This window comes from Colletotrichum graminicola (assembly GCF_000149035.1).
Source record: "Colletotrichum graminicola M1.001 genomic scaffold supercont1.21, whole genome shotgun sequence".
NCBI lineage: Eukaryota > Fungi > Ascomycota > Sordariomycetes > Glomerellales > Glomerellaceae > Colletotrichum > Colletotrichum graminicola.
Genome location: NW_007361025.1, coordinates 631,031 through 652,330, shown reverse-complemented (window position 1 = coordinate 652,330; position 21,300 = coordinate 631,031). Strand labels below are relative to the sequence as shown.

The window sequence follows — 21,300 nt, the reverse complement described above, 5'->3', positions numbered from 1 at the left end:
GCAGTTGGATGAAGACAAGAAAGAATGTAAGTCAAAAGTTCACAGAACTGAAAGATTGAAGAGAGAGAGAGAAAGGTGCTTGTTGGCTGCAGGATGAAGAAGGAAGGAAAACAGATGTGATGAAGGCTCGGGTCAACTCTATTATATACGCGAAGCCCAGAGATGTCGACGAGTTGTTTCCGCGAGACCAAGGGCCTCCAAGGATCATGGGTGACAAGGGGCCAGCCAGGCCGAGACAGCCTGCGACGATGATACTCCGTGATGCCCCCAGCTCTGCTCACCTCGACAATGTCCTCCGTCAAACGGTACCGGGGCGCAGGCCTCTCTCGCCCCTCTCTCGCTCGGAGGGGGCAGTAAACATGATCATGGGACGAGATTGAAAGGTGCTCGGTGCCCGGGGATCATGAGTTGGCCAGTTCGGACCAGCATCCCCTTAACGGCGATCATGCTTCAAACTTGGGACGGATTACATCCTGGTGTAGCAGGGACGCCACGGCCAGCACGGTGGTCCAAGCCATTGCAAGTGCTCGGGTTCCGTCACCAATATCGGCTTCACATGCAGTGGTTGTCTCATGTAACTGGGTTGGAGATTGGCGCTAGGGAAAGGATGAAGGTTCTCCTCTGCCCGGCTGCTCAACCGAAAGGGTGGCACCCGGAAATGGGTGGAGTGCTTACACTGCAACCCGACTCATGCTGCTTCACGATGCGCCTGGCCGCCCACTTGGAGACCGAGGGGGTGGTCGCGCTGAGTCGAGTCAAACCCAATCAAAGCTGGTTCAATGACTCCAGTCTATGTGCTTTTACTTCTTTTCACCTTATCCCCCGACAATACGAAAGAAGCAAAAGGCAAAGTGAAGAAGAGATGATCCTCTCTCGAATAGTAACAGGGGTTCCATCTGGAGGCGAGATGGCTTCGACAAGGGGCCTTCTGCCGCGCCGTGGCGTGCCAGATGCCCATTCGAAGCTTAGCGCGCCCCTCTCCAGCAAATGCCAAGGGTATCAAACATCCCTGCATCAGTCTCTTTCTTCGTATCGGCCTTTCTCTCTCTCTCTTTCTCTCTGGGCTCTCTTGTACCCTAGCTACTCAGTAGTCTGCTGTTCTGGAGAGTACCACCGACACGGATAGCTCCAGCACAGCAAAACTGGTCCTAGCATGTTTTCAAAACGCGGCACGTCGAGATGCTACCCACTCTCTTCCTCCATACTCTCCTCCATCACGGCATGGCTAGGGGATGCGCGTGGCCAGGCTTTCGTTTCGATTCTAATCCCCTAGCTGCGGATGATGAGGGGAGCAAAGGGAAGGGGGTTGCGACATGATGCCGTGACGGGCTGGATGACATGTTCGGGAGGGGGGAAGCACGATCATTAGGTGGTTTGGAGAGGAGCAGCGATCGGGTCGTCGGCCTCTACCGCATCTACGGCATCTCTGGCTAAGCATCGTCCGATGATGGCGAGAGAGCCGATCAAGTATTTCACAGGTAGTGACAGAGCAACAACGGCAGACTTGTTTATGGGAGTGCGAGTGCGAGTCGTAGTAATAAGCTCATAAGCTCATACTACCAAGCTCATGAAGAACCACACGGTAGGAAATGAGAGGCTAAGATGCTTAGTGCCGGCCGTGTCACACACGCCTATGTGGGTGGTGACTTAATCAAAATGCAATTAATCGCCATTGCTTGAATTGTGGGTGGCTGCCAGATATATTGGTTTCCCCCTGGTTGACAGGTCCGATTAATCAACTGAGTCCGCCGTTCTGGGTTTTCCACCTCCTTTTTTCCCCCGCCCAGCCCGTCTAGCCAAGAATGTGCGTGGTGAGTTTAAACTGTTCTTGTTATTCATCAATGAATGGGGCTGATTTCTCCCTTCTCTCCTCTATCGTCGCATGCAACGAGAAACACGTTGGACATGACATGATCTGCGCACTGCCGAACTCTGACGGCGTTTGACTCAGCAATAAGACGGGCTGCTTGTCCATAAGCCCACACATGCTTCCTCTCTCCCTCCTCCCTGTCGCAGATCCAATATTGCGTTACTTCGTCCTTCACCGAGCCGCTAATAGTTTCCTTTGGCCCTTGCATCGTCACCCGTTGCCGTCTTTCCTCTCCACCTCTTTCCTTGCTGCTCATCCACAGCCACCGTCAGTCACCGTCGAGACGAGATGACCGACCGGGTTGCGTGACATGACAGGATGCAACGTCAACCTGGGAGTTGTTAGCTTCCGCTTCCGTGGTGCTCCGGAACGTAATAGCCGCCTCGACGATGGTACTATGTACAGCTGCATACACCACAACATCCGTGGCCCGGCAAAAGGCGAGCCGCGTCCGAGGTAAATTGCTCTTTGCCTTAGCCTACCACCAACAGTACGCCTCTTCCAGTTGACAGCTACGTTGTATCCGCAACCAGCCACGAGTTGGGGTCATTGCAGGGGTAATGCACCAACCGTTGACCGCCGTTCTGGGAATTCCCTAGATCAAATCGCATCAATCAAACAGCGTCATCAGGGGTCCTGAAACGGGTTCAAAACTTAATGGGTCTCGCTGGTACCAAAATCACGGCCACAGCAGCAAAAAGCCCTCCTCTTCGGAGGTAGGTCCACCACACGCAGCATTTTGCTTTGCCTTCCCAGACACGGCTGGGATGGGCTGGGGGGCAGGCTGGAGACATTCATGTATTCTGCTCCTCTCTTTTCCAGAGCCTGCGTTTGGCCATAACTTTGGCGGTGCCCCGTCAGGCCTAGGCCCGTCATACCGAGGCGGAGCGAAAGGCCCTTCTCAGCTTCTCGCCTGTCAAGAGCCCACCCTTGATCTGTGCTCTCGCCGCTGGTCTTTTTCCGCATTCGGCTGGCTGTCGAGACGACTCTCCTCGTTAGGCGCCGGCTCACAACGTCTGTCATCTTGGAATAGAGGCGTGCCATGTATGCGGTCTTGGCAGGAACATGTTCTCTAGACCGCGTGTCGAAAATAGCCTTTCCCCCCCTCCAGAGTGTGTTTATCCCGGGTTGATCTCGCGCGTTGGTACTTTGTGACGGTTTGATGTCTGTGCCGACATTTTTTCCTGTTTCTAGTGCCCGCGAAGTACCAGCTTTGGAGTGTTCCTGGGTGCGGGTTAAAAGTGTCAACATCCGGGCTCGTCCCTTTGGGAACGTGAACTCGGTCCGCCCGCCCCCCTTTCCCCCCCGGCAAACATGAAAAACACGAGGACGATGTCCAGAAAGGGGGCCGCTCGCCTTAACTTTCCCTTCTTGCGATTCAAGCGTTCTATTCCGCCTTTGTCGGTACTCTCCTTTGCATGATGTGATCTTCCCAAGCCTCCCCGGCGCCGGCCTCGGCTCGCCGACTTTCCATCTGAAGTTCTTCCCGCAGACAAACATCCTACTTTTCTCCCCCCCCCCTTTCCTGCTGCAAAAGCCAGGCCTGCCGCCGCTGCACAGACCGTACATGTATCCAGAGTTCCGCGGGCTCATTTCCCGAAGTCCCAATGGGACGCTGGCAAGGTGGCACGTGTGGGCGCATTACGCTACCGTCCACTTGAAATTTCGGACTGGCCTTCATCCGATCTCTTGGGTAACCTGAGAAACGGACAGGTTCTTCTCGCCCATAGACGAACCATTATGCCGGGCGGCCACGGTCCTTCTAGATTCCCCCTGAATGCTCTGCAATGTGTGCAGGCCAATGCCCACTCTGCAAGTCAGGGTGTTGGGAACACAGAGACTGCATCGCAAACTGGTGTGGTAAGTAGAGCAGTGTGTCGGTCGATGCCGCATGAGAGTATGATGATGCAGCTGAAACGAGCATATGAAGAATCGAAAGGCCGCCAGAGAGGTGCCAGTCAAGCCTGGAGATGCGATATGCTGCGATGGCATTGGAGCCTGTCAGAAAGCGGCATGTTATGTCGGCAGTCGATTGATTGCTGACCAGTGCTGTCAAGACGCACGTATACATTCGTACAACACTTTTCTGATCCATGTTCCGATTTGATCTTTTTGTATTCTGCTTTTGAATCGCTTGAAATGCCAGGCCATCTCTCTTGAAGGGGAATCCTGACACCCCTCACGTTTAGTTTCACACAGTTAACCACCTCCCTCCCCCCCCCTCTCAGATCAATTCACTTCTTATTCATGCAGAAGAGTCTATTTACGGCGCCTTTTGTAACAATACATCTCTTATTAATCCTTGGCGGCTGTGGCCATGTTGTCTGTTCAGCCTCTCGCCCACGAAGCCATGCGTTCCTGTGCAGCCGTCGGTCGCCTCCCTGTCTCAATCGCATCATGTGTCAGCTAAGCTTGTCCCTCGCATCGAGACGTCGAATCAGTCTTCTCCGACTCTCGGCGCATGCGCGATATGATGACGGAGCCAAGGCCCGGGGCGCAGGAACCCACCAGCGACGTGTGACTGACACCTCGGCCGCCGTTTGCAAACCGGAAGCCCGCAGATGCACGTCACTTCGGATGGCAGCATACGTGCCGCACCCTGTGAATCTGACAGCGGCTTGCCGTTGTTAGCCTTCATCTCACTCCTGATGCAGAGATGGCAGCGGCTCTTGGAGGTGGCTTTCCCGCAGCTTCATGGTGCTACGGCGCGTGCGTGGCCACACAGTGACGCCACCAACAACAGCACAGATCACATTCTGCTAACCACGTCGGTTAGAAATCCGCAGGTCAGATTGATAAGTGATATGTAGCCTCGGCCTTGGACAGGCGATAGAGGAAGGTGTGAGTCTCTGTAAGGCCCTGCGAGAGCTTCTCAAAGAGTATTATGCCCTAGTATGCTCTCCCGGCCCGGGCATAAGGTTTCAACGTACCAGAGCCATGGTTGCGGTTCATACGAACGTTCAATTGCTGGGGTAGGCGTTTACGATAGATGGCTGGCCTCCAGCTGGTAGTTAGGTTTCGTTCTCCGTCCTATTCTGCAAGAGTAATGGAAGTAATGGCTCATTGCTTTTTTTTTTTTGTCCAACGGCTGCAAGACTAGTGTGCGACGCTACCCTGCTCCTCCTTTCACGCAAGTCATGTTACTGTAATAATATAATCAGTTGAAAAGACACATAGAAAATAATGAGCAATGTAGACAGACAGCTCACTATAACTTGTGGCGCGGTATTTCTTCACCTTGACTCTACGCTCCAACGAAAGGAGACCAAAGCTAGATATTGGAACTGTAGGTATTGCCGGTTCGTCTACACCTAGTTTGTACTCTGTTCTTTACCGTATCTGCCACAGTGTACTGTCAACCTGAATTTGGTCTTACTCTGGGTTTGTTGATTCAATCGTATCATGATAGTTGCTTGGATAAACTAGAGGGGTTTAGATGGCAGTTAGCTACGTCGATTGTTCTGACATGGAAGTTCCTTATCTTCGACGACTTTCATGCATTTGTAGACGGCGTGATTACGTTACTTGGCTCTGGGAATAATACGAATGAACTATTGCCTCTTCAGATTATAATTGCAGCGCGATATGTACTTGTTTATAGTAGGGGAATATCACTACAACATCAATTTGTCATGCGAGAAGACAAAGATCTGAAGTGCGTATTATTATTAATTTGTTCAATGTAACTCATGTCTCTTCATTGAACATATATCACAGCCAGTACAGTGAGTTCTTCAAGAATGCCGAGATAACAGAGCCCGCTCTGGTACAAGTTCCGGCGAACTTCCAGTTCATTCTGATCTCAAATATTGTATGGTATTTTGTATTTACTCAGGTCATACCCTTTGTACTTTTTCACGTAACAGCCCAGCATCGCGAGCTCCCCCTTCCAGACTATATTCCCGTTATCCAGTGACAAATCTCCGAGATAGCTCGAGGGACTCGCCTGTATAACTTGTCGCCAATGATTGAAACAAGGTCCTCCCGTCAACGGCATTTCCTCGCCGCAGCGGTAGCAAACTCGCTCAACGGGGCAGCCGACCAGCTGTGCTGTTCTGCTTAGCTCCACCTGGTCTCTATCAAACCTGCTCATAATTCGGACCACTTTGAGACTCCGGATCCCGGAAAGACGTGAGAGGAAATGGGTGTACGCCTCCAAGTCTGCATTCCTCCTTTCCTTTCCGGGTATGAAAAGGGTCAGCTCAGTCACCAGAGGGGCGCTCTGCGACAAGGCTTGATATACCGCGGCGAGGTACGCAGGGTCCCACTGCATGCTGATGCCGACTCTCCGCAGGCCAGCCATGAACTGCGTCCACAAGGCCTGGAGGTCGCTTGGGGCGCGCATCGAACGGCATCTGCCCGGGTTGTGGAGCTTTGCGAGGTCGAACCACGCGGCGGGCTCCAGGTGGACGGCGTTCTTGCGCAAGACGAAATCGTGCACTTCGTCAAGCAGCGTCGGGTGGATCTTGTACAGCACGGGACGGAGGCAGTAGCAGTCCTTCCCTTCTTTGCCGCATATGTCGCAAACCCACCACCTCTTTTCACCCGGCTTCCCAGGAGGGGAAAGCCGGACGTGGAGCCACTCGCGGGAGGGGATGAGCTCGGGGTCGCAGGACTCGTAGATCATCAGCCGGATTTCTCTCGGAAGATGAAGAAACGAGACGGATTGTATGACGGGTGCGGCGGCGGCCTGCGGCCCAGCCCCAGCTGCGCCTGGCTATGCTGGAGCGCCGGAGCCTTGGGACGGAAACGTGGAACTTGGGGGAGGTTGGGCGTTAGGTCCAAAAGCGGCCGGCCGGTTCAAAGCTGTAGGGCTGGCACGGCCAGCGTGTGCCTTGTATCGCGGATGCCTAGTATTTGGCATTATGACCGTAGATATCGCTGACTTCTTCAACGGGTTGTCGATACAGCGAGCCGAGATACTACTTCTGTTCTTGTAAAAATGCGAAATGCATGAGACTTCGAGTTGGGGATACTAGATGACGGCAGCGAGGTTTTCTCGCAATACAATGATAGTTGAGAGACGCCAGCTGCTGAAGGTCGAGTCCGTTCGATATTGACAAGTGATGCAATAGCAATGATTGGAAACTCCAACACAACATCTAGTATATTGTCACAGGACAAATTAGGCGTTAATTACTGCCCGTAATTAACGGCGTCGTTTTTGCGACATATATATAGTTGTACAACATTTATAGTTTCGAGCATGTTACTGAGACTGTTGTCATACGCCAAGGTAATTGGGCATCAAGGATTTGAGGATTGCTGTTGTTCAGTAACAAACCACTTGTTCTATCAACAATGGAATAACCTCACAATGATAAGAATGGGCCAGTAGTTTCCGCCTTCACCTATTGTCGCATTGTGACACACATGACTTTGAAAGCCAAACAAAGAAACAAACCTTTACTAAATGTAGTTCTGTAGAAAGAATAGCAGTATTGTTCCGAAAGAAAATAAGGGTCATTCAAACTGTAAACACGTCGACCAAACACAGAGCCTCACCTTCATCAAAAGGGCAGAAAATTATGAGAGGCCGGGTCGCAAAACAATGAGATATTACTGCTATAAGCCAAGTAAATCGCAAACTTACAAGGTCTTGAAAGTGCGCTTCGTGTCGGAACAGCAACTGAAGTACCCAAGGGCATTTCGAGCAACAATAGTCGCAGGAGCCATATTGTGAGTTTGGGGTTATAATTGAGTTTGTTTTATGATAACTGAACGAGATGAGATTTCTTGTCATTTATCTCAGAAGGGTATAGCAAAGGGTACTTGCCTTCGAGACGATGTCGTCTGAAGAATATAGAGGTTGAGCAATGCCAACACAAACTACATATATGTCGCAAAAACGACGCCGTTAATCGCAAGCAGAAATCAACGCCTTATATCGTATGGATACACTACAGCAATATACTATAGCGGATCTCTCTACTGGAGCGGGGACAGGGATTTCATTTGTTCGGTGGTTACAGGAAAAGGGAAGAGTCTGATCAGCGTCAGGAAGTATAAGAACCTTCTGATCAGCCGCATTAGATAGAGAACAATCATGCTTCCTCCTTCGATTCATCTTTCTTCTTAAAAATCTTTAAACTAGTGCCTTACTCTTTAATCAAGCCAGCCGATACGTAATAACTCAGGCAATAGGGAGCCGTCTATCCTGTCTAATTAAGTTATGGGATTCTAATCAGTATTAAAAGCCTGATCAGATCTCAGAAACTTAACATGATCAGACTGGGTACCTGAGTTGCTTTGCGTTGTAGGGTGTTAGTGTGTTTGTTTGCACATCACTATTACAACCAGAGTCCCTAATCACGCCACTACACGCTTTCACTACTAATTGAGTATACGCCTAGGAGAATAAATGGATAGAAAAATATCATCGTGGCCATTGAAGGTGGCCTGTAGGAGTCTCTAAGTCATGTAAAGCTGATCAATACTCATTTATTATGATGAGCGACCTATCAGCTTTATCAACGACACCCTTATCTTGACAGATACTCAAGAGGCCAGTGAGAAATGCCCAGGTTATATGAAAAGGCTAGTTAGTCACACCGAGTGAAACTGCTCGTTGCCTACATTGATTTCGGTGTTGCATTGCTGCCACTGTCTGTCGGTATATCCCAATGCCAGTACCCTTCTCATCCAAACATTAAGCCTATGGTTGTCTCACTATTCGAAACATGTCTGTCACTGCAATCCAAAGAGTATATGTCCAATTTCAGTACATGTGCACAAGCATACGCAAACATTGTCTTGTTTCCCAGGACATATGCCTTCGCCCTCAAATTCACCTCATGCATATTCAAATGTTTGTCATCTGTTATGGCTGTTTGAAGGCCATGTCTTATTTGGAAACAGGCAATTCTAGTGTTGCCAGTAGAGAATAAGCCAACTGAGATTCGTGATTATCTCCTAGCCACTGTTCCATTGTAAGTGATCAGTGTCACGTGCCTTCATCCCTAGCCAATTTCAACAGAAACTCGGTTTGGCCAATTCAAATGCCAATCGACCTTGTATGAAGAATGGTTCCATCACATGCATGACAACGTGGAAACAGCGGTGACCCTGACCAAAAGTGGCAACTAAAAATACCAAGATGCTAAATCACGATGAAGCCGTCGATTTCCTTTCTGTCGCCGCAGCAGCCCCTCCTTGGTCACTGTCAACAAGGGAGAGGGTGCATAGGTACGTGTAGAGAGCAACGTGTGGAGCAAAAAAACGAGCTGCAGTGGTCACACAACCAGGCGCAGGAACACGAAAGAGCTGGTATGCAAAGAATGACTCGAGTTTCCCGTTCGGCGTACAGATCCGCGAGCTCACGGCAGAGGCGGGTAGGGTTTCTGGAATTTCGAGTCGCTCGACCGGCCGAGACAGTGTCTGGTTGCACCTTGAACACTTATGACGACCTTGACTCGCCATGCATTTCTGATTGGAGAGACTGGGGGTAGAGAGAGAGAGAGAGAGAGAGAGGGCCTCGGCTCTGGGGCTTTCCACCCCCTCCCCCAATAGATTGCAATATAAGAGAAATCTCGAAAAATATGCAAAACGCGACCATCGCCTTTCCCTCTTCTCGATGTTTCCGGACAAGTGGGCTGTGGGTTACACCGTTGTTGGGGCATCTTGCGTCGTGGACTTTGCCCGCGCCGAGCCAGCTTCCAGGCACAGCCCGGGTTGTCAAGCTGGGTGACGCGACTGACTGAACCGACCACAACCATGGAACGCGCTCCCCCCCTGGACCAAAACCCCTTTGCGCCGCTCAGGCCGAGAAGGGGGAGGGGCAAACCTGGCGAAGCTGAGCATTCTGACGTCTTTGGGTGGGGTGGAGAGGGGATCATTTCCCTCTCAATGCCCATCTGGAGGCATCTCCCTTCCAGACCTTGTCCAAGAATAAGCCCTGGGTCCAAGGCCCAGGCCTGCGAGCGGAGGCCTGTCGATAGTCAACAATGTTCGGTTCCTACGTTCGGTTTATAACAAGCGTGTGGCCCTACCGGCTGTGCGTCCCTGTAGTGTACCTGCATACTGCCCAGGTTCTATTTGCTGGGCATTCTCCATTCCCAAAATTCCTTTTATGTGCGAAGGATTCTTCGGGAATGGGGGGGGGGGGGGTGGAGCAGTCAACCCAAGTCGGAACGCTTTTAAACGCCGATACCGGTACTGGACTGCCACTCCCTGTCGTCAGCAGAGCCCAGGTTCCCACACCCAAGGTATTCGGCGCTTGCCTTGCATTGCTTACATACTCCGTACACGTAGCAGTTTAGTGTATCTAGGAAGATGCCTCGCTTGTAAACGCAGAAGTGGGCTGGCTCATGACCGCGAGTCCCGGCGCTTTTGCGGTGGTTTGCCAGATGTGTGCGCTCCTTGTCTTTTAGGTGGAGATGAACCAGGCCAAGCGAGATGTTGATGGGAGGAGCAGATAAGCATCACATGATGTTGATGTAATAGGGGGGGAATTGTTATTGTTTTTAGTTTTTGTTTATTTTGAGCTCCCCAAGCCGTATGTTATGTTATGTGTGTGTGTGTGTGTGTGTGTTTGTGTGTTGTGTTGGTTAATAAACAAAACTCCGTAGAAACCCCCGTTCGGTAGATATATGTGTGTATATACAAGAGTGCCCGTAATGCGATATCATTATCTTGACCCGATATTTCCCACTCCCCAGCCCTGCCCCGCCTCCCCCCTCCCAGAATCATTAGTCTAGTTGTTTAGATATCAATGCTCGCTAGTAGAAAAATAGTCCAATATCCAATGTACACATTACCATTGCTTGGTCTGTTTCTCATCCTGTCCGTCACGTGGACGCCTTGATATCCATGGTCAGGGTCGGCACGCGGAAGGTGACGACGTTGGTGGCCGAGAGCGCTTCGGAGCCGAGACCCATGTAGCCCAGGTAGGTCGCCGAGGTGGGGAAGTTGGCGCGGTTCATGGTCGTGAGCGTCGTGATCAGGGGCGCCAGGTCGCCGACAAAGTGCTCGACTGTCACCATCGCCTTCCAGGTCAGGACGTGTTGTCCGAGACTGTTTTGGCCAAAGAAGAGTTGGCTGTTACGAAACAACATGTCAGCCATGAGAGCTACCCATAGAGAGGGAGAGGGAGGCAGGGGTGAATTTCCAATACGCATGGGCCAAGGCGGCAGTCACTTACAAGCTCGTTCCGTTGATCGTCTGCGTCGTGAGGGCACCCGCTCCGCCCTGGTATCCAATGGGCTGCGTCGCTGCGCCAAAGGTGCCGAACCACACCATGACTTCGAACTTGGCCTTGGTGCTGTCACTGGCGTTGTCCTTGTCGTCGTCCAAGAACATATCGATGGCGACGTTGGCGTTGGTGTCGTTCTCGGTGAGCTCGGCCTCGTTCGTGTCGGTAGCCGCTGCGCCATCGGTGGTGTAGTTGCCCACCGAGTAGGACCACTCGACGTCGACGCTGACACTGGCCAGGGACGAGATGGAGATCGGGAGGATGGTACCGTCGACCTTGATGTTGGGGAAAGCGTGGACAGGCTGCGTCTCCGGGCCGCGAGGGTAACGCCATGTAACGTAGAACTCGGGCGCGCTGAAGTCGGTCGGGTACGTCTGGTTGTTGAACGCGGTGACCTATGGGCCAGAGGTTAGATACGGTCATTTCCGCCTGCACCAGGCATAAACCGCGCCCGTTCGAAGCCAACTTCGACCTCAACTAGACACACACGGCCATGCGCCAAGCTCAAACCTGGCGACGTGCGAAGCACCGCGATTGGGGGACTGGTGAGGGGATTTGACGTACGTTCATGCAAAGCAGACCATCTTCGCCTTCGTTCCAACCCCACTGGTTCGGGTTCACTACATCAGGCAGATATCGTTAGCATGTCTGGTGTGACGATGGTGATGAAGCATAGATGGATGTGTATCGGATTCCTTATCCCCTCCCCCCCGCGCAGGCAGACAGCAGTCCCAGAGGATTGGGCCACCCAGACAGGTTTCGCAACCCAAGGGAGCAAAAGTCAAAACTGCCATTTTCGGTTCACGGAGGGGGAAAGCTTAACGCGGCCCGCGAGCACAGCAACACACGAACAAAAAAACACGGGAGCCCGTGGGTGTCCCAAGCAAAAAACGCAACCCCTCCAAGTTCGGATGACAGCGCGCGCACGCGCAAGAGCATCCGAGGGGAGATGCTTGCCTGCATCGTCGGGTGTCCCGGTCCGTGCCGCTTCATCTCATGATGTTCAGAGAGAGAGGCATGTGCCCCGGAGACAAGTGGAAAACCGGCATAGCGAGGGAACACATGGAAAAAAACATAAAAAAACGCGGATGAGACTTACGTGTGTACTCCTGGCCCTTTGACGGAGGGTGAAGACCGAACGCCTTGTCGCAGGATACCATGGCCGTGATGCCATTGTTCTTTGGTATCGTCCCTGGGTTATCAGGCTGGGTGAAGAGCGGCTTGTCGCCGTTTGCGCTTCTGCCGGCGTCGATACCGATGAGGACGCCGAGGGTGACTCCGATGGGGATGGCCAGCAGCACAAAGTTGACGATCCAGCGAAACCCGAGGAAAGGCATTGTGAATAGGGTCGAGGAGAGAAATAAAAAAAAAGAAATAAAAAGGGAAAAAAAGAATGTCAAAGTTGAGCCTTCGCGATGCGCTTTACGCTGGCTGTCGTCTTTCCTCACCCCAAAGATCCAAGGGACGATGAGAGATGGACAGGCTTTACAGGCGCAAATCCGGCTTGTGTACACAGCAACAGCAGTAGCGGCAGCAGTAGCACATGCAAAGAAAGCGAGTGTGGTGTCGTCGGTGACGTTCGGAGTCTGGTTTAGGTATGGGAGGGCAAGGTACAGGATTATGGGATCGGTTGGGTGGGCGGGAAGGCTCAGGTAAGGAAATGGTTCAAGCTCAGGTTGGGTAAGCTCAGGTCAGCTCAAGCAAGGTAAATGGCATGTTAGGGAAAAGGCAGACGCGGGCCCCCGACTCGTGGACAGGTAGGTATCCAGGGGAGAGAAGAGAGAGTACGGATACCTAGTAAAGAGAAGAAAGGAGACGGGGGGGGGGGGGCGTGGGAAGGGGGCGTGTGTGGACTACTACGTATCCGGACAAGATCACAACCAATACCGTTAGGTCACTCAAGAGAAGGGGGTTCGTCCGGTCGATACCAAGCCGTACGGAGAAGGCTGTGTGTGATTCGATGGGGGGGACAGCGTCGAAGAGAATCAAGAAAAAACAAAACGAAGAGGCAAATGCAGAACCGAGGCGCGTCGGGCGAAACGCAGTGAGCGAATTGTGCAGAAGAAGAATAAGAACCCCTATCCAATATCCAACAAGCAGCGCAGCACGCCACCCCGGAAGAGGCTTGACTTGTTTCCTGTGCGCAGTGCAGCGAGTGTAATTACCTCAATGTCTCCTCACCCGTGCCTCCCCCCTCCCTTCTCGCCGAGTCTCTTGCTGACGCCGTACGGATACAGTTAGTTCAGTTGTGTAACTGTGAATCAGATCTGCCCGAGGCAGGCGGAGCTCGATGGGAGAAACATGAACCGAAGAAAGGGAACCAGGAAGCCTTCAGGGCGCCCGGCCGTTACACCTGTTGCGAACCGGCTTTTGCCTCTTGGACAAGAAGAAACCGCCAGCCAGGTGAGCCCTACGCCTCAAAATTACGTCGGTACATCCCCTCGCAAAGTGTCCAAGGCTCAAGCCAACACGTCTACGTAGCCATTCCGGGCATCTTGGATGATAAAATCGACGATTGCAGGCCCTCCTGCTTCTAAATCGGACCAGCCCCTGGCCTAGTGTGGTCAACGTACCGGCATCACTCGACTACGGTCATGCCTTCGCCCCTCCAATGGTACCCGCCTCGAGAACACGAGAAAAAAAAGCAGGGATTAATGAGCAACGGCCCTGAATGTGGTTGGGGGGTCCGGACTGCCATCCACGGCCTTGGCCGACGTGACCGGGGTGTCCCCCGGCCGTGCATAGCAGTTTCTACCACGTACTATGTATCCGTACTCCGTACTATGTATCCGTACTATGTACGGTGCTCCAATGCCATCAGATCAGTGGGCTCGACCGAAAAGAAAGCAGCAATACGTGTAGGTACTACGTGACAGTAACTACAGCAAAGGCGGGCGAGAGAGCGTCAATAGGGGAGAGATGTACGGATACAGCACAGCACAGCCCAGCAAGCAAGCAGGCGTTAAGCTGCCGCCCGTCGATTTCCGCCCCCTGTTTCTGCTGCGGAGTGAGGGAGAGTCCAAGAGCCAGTGGAAGATCAAGGAAACTGGCTTGAGTCGCCCCGTCATGACAGCTTCTTTTTCTTTCTTCCTTTACCTACTTTTCCCGTCTGTCTGCTTCGAAGCCATCCCCTTCTTTGGCTTCCAAGTGCCAAGTGGGGGGGAGAGAATTGGCTGGTCCTTTTCCCTCTGCCTCCCCCCTTGGTTGGCCGTCCCATCTTTTCTCGCCGAAACACCCACTAACTTAGTGAGAATTTCTGAGCGGGCAGAGGGAGAACGTGCCCGCGGTAGGATCCAAAATAAATAATTCCTGGACTGTGTGGCCTGGGTTGAAAGGACCGAGGGGGAGGGAAAAAAACAACAAACCAACGGCGCTGCGGCCGGCGATCCAACCAGACATCGGGGCTTGGGATGGCAAGACAAGCTACTCGGTTAGTATGTATGGTCTATCCGTACATTGTATAAGCCCTCCCCCGGTGTCCGCGCGCCGTTCACCCCCCTGCCCACAGTCTAACCACGCACCCCCTCCCTCTCTCCGGTGGTTCGTGGGCTGGCGAAGTAAGCGCTTGGCTGTCTCCCTCCATGTCGATGTCGACTTCAGTTCTGGCCAGTCAAGCTCTCATCCTCCATCAGTCTTTCCTTTTCTCGACTCATACAGAAGGACGCACACTGAGTGAGGTACGTTTACAACCGACCGCTCGGAGAAGAAATCACGGCCAGCGCCAAACTCGGACTCTTTCGGGACCGGGCATTGCATTGGACGAGGGCAGCATGTTCTCCCACGTCCAAGGGAGCGGGAGAGGCACACAGGCCCTTGTCCCCCCACAGATTCGAAATGTACATGGCAATAGTTTGTAGTAGGTATACGGATACCGCCACGGATACTACGTATGAACTGGGGCGCGCCCATCAACCAGATACACGACATGCTCGTGCCCGGACTGAACTAGCCGCGGATGTGGGTTCCATCCAACCTGCACCTATACCAATTTTAATCACGTCAGGCCCCCGTCGGCTCATAATCATGGCAGTGAGGCTTAGCGGAGTCCGAGTGGGTTCCCGTCAAGTCATATCCTTGATGTTCTACCTCTACCAAGTCAACAAATGTCTTGCTTTGCCAATTGCTCCTTTCCTTACCCCCCTCCCTCCAGGCCTGCTTGGTCTACCTATCTGTCCGCTCGCCGAACCCCCCCCCCTTGCCATCGAATCGAACCGCCCCTAAGAAGACACAAGAGAAAAGCAGCTGCTCTGCTTGTGTTCTTTTCTTGTGCACTCCCCCCCCCTCCCTTCTCTTCCCCCTCCAGAGCAGATTGGCGTCACACCACACCTCCTTCTGCCTGTCAAGTCAGTCCAGGGCCCTCTTTGCCAAAAGTGTCCGTGTTGGTGCGCTTGTGCAAGCTTCCACTGGTACCTACTCAATGACATCTGGGCCAATGCTCTTGTGCAACTATTACATGGACTAAGCGGGTCGAACTACTTGGTATTTTTTCACCTCCATCCTAATATCTTCTCCCTTTACATTACCATCCACCAACCCACACTCGTTTTTACAACAAACCTTCAGTCTCGAACTGAAACTGGCGGGATAGAGAGCGTGAGAGAGAGAGAGAGCGAGAGATAACAGAAGGGAGACCGAGACCCGCGGGCACCATCGTTTCTGTTTTACGTGTGGTCAGCTTCTTCTTACACGGTGGAAGCGTCCGCCCTAGAAACGCTATTCACTCGTTCATTCCAACCGTCGGTTGGGTAACACCGCAGCTATGATGAGGGGACACGGAGGCCAGCAGGGCCAAGATCACCCCGAGGGGGAAATGGTGGAAATCGATGTTCTTCAAGGCCATCACCACCCTCACCAACATCAGTATCAGCCGCCCTACCAGAACGGTCAGCAGCAGGGCCACTACCCGGAGCAATACCAAGAGTACTCTCAAAACCCTTACGACACCGATCCCAACTACGCGGGCCCGGAGGCGTACGGACGTCCGCTGACGAACAACGCCCCTTCGCCTTATCAGCAGCAGGACCAGTTCCCATTGCAGCCTCAGCAGCAGCAGCAGCAGCAGCAGCAGCAGCAACAACAACAACAACAATACCCGCAAATGATGGCCCCCGGGGACGAGTACGGTCCTCCTGGGTGGGCGAACCGTCACTCGGGCATAGCTGGCGCGCCTTCAATCGGTCCCTCGATCTCGGGCATGGACACTCCCGTCGACTCGAGGTCGGCTACGCCGACGATGAGGAGCGGCATACATACGCCGTTCGACAACGATCACCTGCCTCCTCCGAGGCACCCGTGGTCGACTGATTCCGCGCCCAACAGCCCCATGGTAAGAAACAAACCGAAAGGGATACAACTCCCGTCCCCCTCACGCAGTTATATGTTTCTGGCCCGCTGACAAGATGAACAGAACCAGAGCCACCAGAGCTTGCAGAACCTGCTGCCGGGACAGGCTTCGCCGGTCCTCGTCAAGGAATGGGTCGAGGGGAGCGACTCGATCGCGAGACTACACAAGCGCGACGATGCGGACATCTGGAAGGGTTGGAAGCGCCACGTCTTCCGCTTGTTGCCCTTCCTCATTATTCTCGCCACGGGCATGTACCTCGTTTATCTCGGCCTCCGCATCTACTGCGTCATCACGGCGCAGCGGTTGGCCAAGGAGGTCTACGCGCAGGCCTGGGTCTTCGTCGCCGTCGAGGTCGCCGTCGCCATCCCCGCCATTATGCACAACATCTGGACCATCTTCTCCATGAAGAAGCGCCATCGCCCCAAGTTGAGGCTCATGGGCGACGAGGTCCCGACCGTCGACGTGCTGCTCACCTGCTGCGGCGAAGACGACGACCTGGTCCTCGACACGGCCCGCGCCGCCTGCGACATCGACTACCCCCGCGACCGGTTCCGCGTCATCATCTGCGACGACGGCAAGTCGTCCGGCCTCGAGGCTGGCATCGCCGCCCTTGCCATGACCTACCCCAACGTCCACTACCTCGCCCGTCCCAAGTACCCCGGTGTCCCTCACCACTTCAAGGCCGGTAACCTGAACTACGCCCTCGACTTTGTCCACACGATGCCAGGCGGTGCCGGCCAGTTCATGGCTGCTCTCGATGCCGACATGGTATGTTGAAAAGAACACGCGCTCTCTCCTTGAGCGTGCCAAGCGCGCTCCAACACACTTGTTTCTAGCCCCCATGATTTCAACCTCTTCCAAGTTCAGCTCAAAACTAACCTCCGACTTGCAGATTCCCGAGCGCGACTGGCTCCGTGCCCTCCTGCCTCACATGCTCATTGACCCCAAGGTGGCTCTCGCGTGTCCCCCGCAGCTGTTCTACAACACGCCGCCGTCCGACCCCCTCGCCCAGTCCCTCGACTTCTTCGTTCACGTCATCGAGCCCATCAAGGACGCCCTCGGCGTCGCCTGGTGCACCGGTTCCGGCTACTGCATGCGTCGCGAGGCCCTGGACGAGATCGGCAACTTCCCCCTCGGTTCCCTGGCAGAGGACGTCGCGACCTCGACCCTGATGCTCGGCAAGGGCTGGAAGACGGCCTACATCCACGAGCCCCTCCAGTTCGGCACCGTCCCCGAGGACTTCGGCGGCCATCTCAAGCAGCGCACCCGCTGGGCCATCGGCACCGTCGACACCTCGTTCAAGCTCAACTTCTGTCTGTACGGCGACAAGGTCAAGCAGATGACGACGGCCCAGCGCTTCTCCGGCTTCCTGTACGCGACCCTGAGTCTGTACACGATCCCCCTGACGCTGTCCATGTTCGCCATCCCCATCATCCTGCTCATGGGCAAGCCCCTCGTCGCCTACGCCAACTACGAGGAGCTCCGCTGGCTGATCCGCGCGTGCTTCGCCGCCACCGTCACCAACCGGGTGTGCGAGTTCGCCATGTTCATCCCCGCCGGCTACCACACCGGCCAGCGCGGTGCCCGCTACCAGCTCTGGATGTCCCCGTACATCGCGCTGTGCATCATCCGGTCCTTCATCTTGCCGACCTGGCTCGGCGGCCAGACGCAGGCCTTCAAGCCCACCGGCTCCCTCGGCTCCGCCCTCAACGAGCGCGACCCCAAGACGCGCAAGGGCATGTTCCGCCGCCTCTGGGGCATCCTGATCAACTACATGGCCATCTTCCACCTCGGTTTCGTCTACCTCACCCTCGTCGGCGTCGTCCTCACCAGCTACCGCTGCTTCTACGTCAACGACGACCTCCGCGACACCCTCATGTGCCTGATCACGCACGCCTTCTGGCCGCCCGTGACCTTCATCTTCATGTGCAGCTCGCTGTGGACGCCCATCGCCTACGCCATCGACCCGCCCAACATGCCCGAGCGGGAGCAGCTCCTCGAACGCGACCCCAAGACCTTCATCGCACACCCGTCCCAGCAGAGCAAGAAGATCGCCTTTGGCGGCCAGGCCGCCTGGTTCGAGACCGAGCTGACCGCCACGACGGCCTACACCGTCCTCGTCTTCGTCCTCAGCTTCATCTACTAAATTGCATTCTTTGTTCTTCTTGCGCCAACTCCCGAGGCCCGAACAACACGAGGGGGAGGGGCCACATGCGAGCGCGCACACCATCTTCTTTTCTTGCATCAACCGGGCGCAGGCAGGCGGGCGCCTACGGGGGACCGCGCTTGAGATACACAGCACACGAACAATACGCGCGCATACAGACGTACAAATTCAAAGATGACTGTTACGATAATGTAATGCTTGTTAAGCTACTGCACATAGATCAGTATAGAGTTACGCACACTACGGAGGGGATGGGGGAATGGCAGCGCAGACGCCCATTGTCATCATTATCATCATCATCATCATCATCATCATCATCATCATCATCATCATCTATCTCCCTGCTAAGAGCACGGAAAAAGGATCACAAACATCATTTACTTGTTCCGGGGTTTTCTTTTCATTCTTACTCTATATCGAATACATAAAAAAAACATTCATAAAAAAAATCATAAAAAAAAACCAACCCGCTTACTTTGAATGCTTGAATCTAGTTTGCAACTAACAGTGTCTTGGCGTAATCAGCCACCAGTTTCAGGGGCGCACTTCGCCGCCAAGGTCCTCTCCCCCTTGACTTGCCTGCCCGAGATTTTCCAACAAGCGCCGTTATCCGCATTCTTCCCCGTGCGACCGTGTCAATAGCCATGGGGCGCCTGTGTGTTTGTGTGTGTGCGTGTGGTGGTACCTCACGCCGGATCATCTCGTCCATGGCGTTACGGGAGGCTGGGGTTTTCAAGACAAGAATCACGCCACTGGCCGAATCAACAACCATTTCGTCATAGGCGCCGGCTCGTTGTCGCTGCCGGGGGCCCGTGCCGGCAAGTGTCTTGTTGGAAAGAAATGCAATCAACCCTCTTAGTGCCCATCCGATGTAGAATGTTTCTGGGACGAGCCCCGGGACATGGCGCCGACGCGGACGTCTATGGGGAAGGACGGTCCAGTCCCACGATGCCCAGTGGTGCCGCACGCCATTTGACTTCCCAACAACTCTCTCATGTCTTTCGTCGTCCTCTCCTACGCGGCTTGTCACACGCGGCAAAACCCCCACGCCGCCGGATGGCTCTGTGTTGCCACTGCTGCTGCTGCTGCTGCTGCTGCTGCTGCTGCTGCCGTGTCATGGTAACTCCGTAACGCCTCTCCCCTCTTTGCATCATCAACGGCCGCGGCCTCACTCCGAGCGGTGCATGGACGGGCATTTCAAATCCGGACGTCACGCTCTACTCTTTGCTTGCCTTGTTTGCCTAGCTTACCCATCCTACCCATCTGTATAGGGCATAAGGCCTCGGTCATGGGTGTAAACCCCTCCTCCCCGGCTTGCCGGCCCCGTCCGCGGCTCCGTCAGGAAAGAAAAGAAAAGAGCAAGAAATGTAGAGGAGAGAGCAGGCCAGCTAGTATGCTTCCTCGTCCATCTCGCGGCTTGCTGCATAATTTACCTGAAGTTCCTGCTCCCCCACCCCCCGCGGAAATCATGCGGGCCAAACATGTCAAACACCCGTCACCGCTGCCTGGTTGATCCTTCCGCCAGTCTCCTTTTCAAAGCCTTCGCCGTGTCTTTGACCCAGGACCTGAGCCCTTTGGCCTTCGGGGGGTCCTGGTAGCATACTGCCGAGGTGGAGAGTGCCAAGTATCTCAAGATGAACCCACGGCCCAGGAGATTTGAGTCCTGCTAGCCACTTGGTGGGGAAAAGCCGCGCTCATAATAAAAGAAAACCCGTCTGCCAAGCCAAATGGCTGCCAAGCGCGCGACCGCCCCTGAGTCACGAAAGCCCGTTCTTAGGTTGCTAGCAAAGCAGGTTTATCACCAGAGTGCCATTGTGGCTTAGACTTGGCTTGCTGGGTGCGCTAACTGCGACGGTGTGTGCATAACGTAGAGGTAGCACACACAAAGAGCTGCGAGAACCTGATCTTGTCTTGGGGAAATGTGATTCGCTACTCGGTCTTTTTCCACAAAGGGGTGGAGAGAGCGGGATGGGGAACTTATCATGGTCAGTTAAGTCATCTATTTTTAGGGCGGAAGCGACACACACTGCAGAAGCTTATGTCGCGCTACCACGACCACGCTCCCCGGATCAAGATTGATGGTGAGGATACCAGTTGCCGATCACATGTTCCACCAGCTCCTCACCGGCCCATGACCGAGCTCCCGTTGGCGAGATTGCTTTCCCACCGCCGGTTCGTCTTATACAAAGCCGCATTCCATCTGTATCAGACTCCTTCACAGGCAGACATCTCAGCCATGTATATAAACACGGCCCATGCCGATCCCTGTAGAGTCGCAATCATAGCCTTTCCCAACCACCCACGCGGCTCCGCGTAGTTGTAGGGGCCAGGGGAAGCGTGGCACTCACTGTGCGACCGACCGCACCCGGTCGTGCCGATCCGGCCATCCCCGCGCGCCCCGGCCGTCGGGGCAACGATTCTTCTCCGGAGCAACCTGCAGCAACGGCCCAATGATATTGAGTCGGACGGCAGCCCGCATCGCAGCCATGTGCGGGCTGTGGGGGAGACGCGCAACTCTGTTGCCGCTACCCCGCCCCCCTAGTGCAAGAGTTTGTTGAGAGAGTAGCAATATCAGTAAGGTTTGAGGCGATGGCCGACCCATCTATCTTGAGTGTCACCGATCCCTCAACGGGCATCATTTTAGTCATGGTTATTTCAGTCTATTAAGATGGTCGCAGTGACAGACTCTGGGGGATGGTCAATCAGCCAGCTCATGCCGTCCATTATTT

At 54.1% G+C, this 21,300-nt stretch overlaps 4 protein-coding genes across 4 annotated transcripts; 1 reads left to right on the top strand and 3 right to left on the bottom strand.

Moving 5' to 3' along the window:
- Positions 1 to 5,857: 5,857 nt before the first annotated feature.
- GLRG_06046 (uncharacterized protein) lies at positions 5,858 to 6,497 on the bottom strand (the record flags this gene model as incomplete). Its single annotated transcript, XM_008096731.1, has 2 exons — positions 5,858 to 5,920; positions 5,973 to 6,497. 2 exons carry the CDS (start codon positions 6,495 to 6,497, stop codon positions 5,858 to 5,860), a joined length of 588 nt encoding a protein of 195 aa, XP_008094922.1.
- A 3,872-nt stretch (positions 6,498 to 10,369) lies between these two features.
- On the bottom strand, positions 10,370 to 10,558 carry GLRG_06045 (uncharacterized protein; the record flags this gene model as incomplete). The annotated part of the gene is made up of 1 exon (XM_008096730.1): positions 10,370 to 10,558. The coding sequence occupies one exon, from the start codon at positions 10,556 to 10,558 to the stop codon at positions 10,370 to 10,372; it is 189 nt and encodes a 62-aa protein (XP_008094921.1).
- Positions 10,559 to 10,656: 98 nt separating this feature from the next.
- GLRG_06044 (uncharacterized protein) lies at positions 10,657 to 12,397 on the bottom strand (the record flags this gene model as incomplete). The annotated part of the gene is made up of 4 exons (XM_008096729.1): positions 10,657 to 10,906; positions 11,010 to 11,455; positions 11,625 to 11,680; positions 12,160 to 12,397. The coding sequence occupies 4 exons, from the start codon at positions 12,395 to 12,397 to the stop codon at positions 10,657 to 10,659; spliced, it is 990 nt and encodes a 329-aa protein (XP_008094920.1).
- Positions 12,398 to 15,870: 3,473 nt separating this feature from the next.
- On the top strand, positions 15,871 to 18,550 carry GLRG_06043 (glycosyl transferase family 2; the record flags this gene model as incomplete). Its single annotated transcript, XM_008096728.1, has 3 exons — positions 15,871 to 16,386; positions 16,468 to 17,172; positions 17,297 to 18,550. The coding sequence occupies 3 exons, from the start codon at positions 15,871 to 15,873 to the stop codon at positions 18,548 to 18,550; spliced, it is 2,475 nt and encodes an 824-aa protein (XP_008094919.1).
- Positions 18,551 to 21,300: the final 2,750 nt, after the last annotated feature.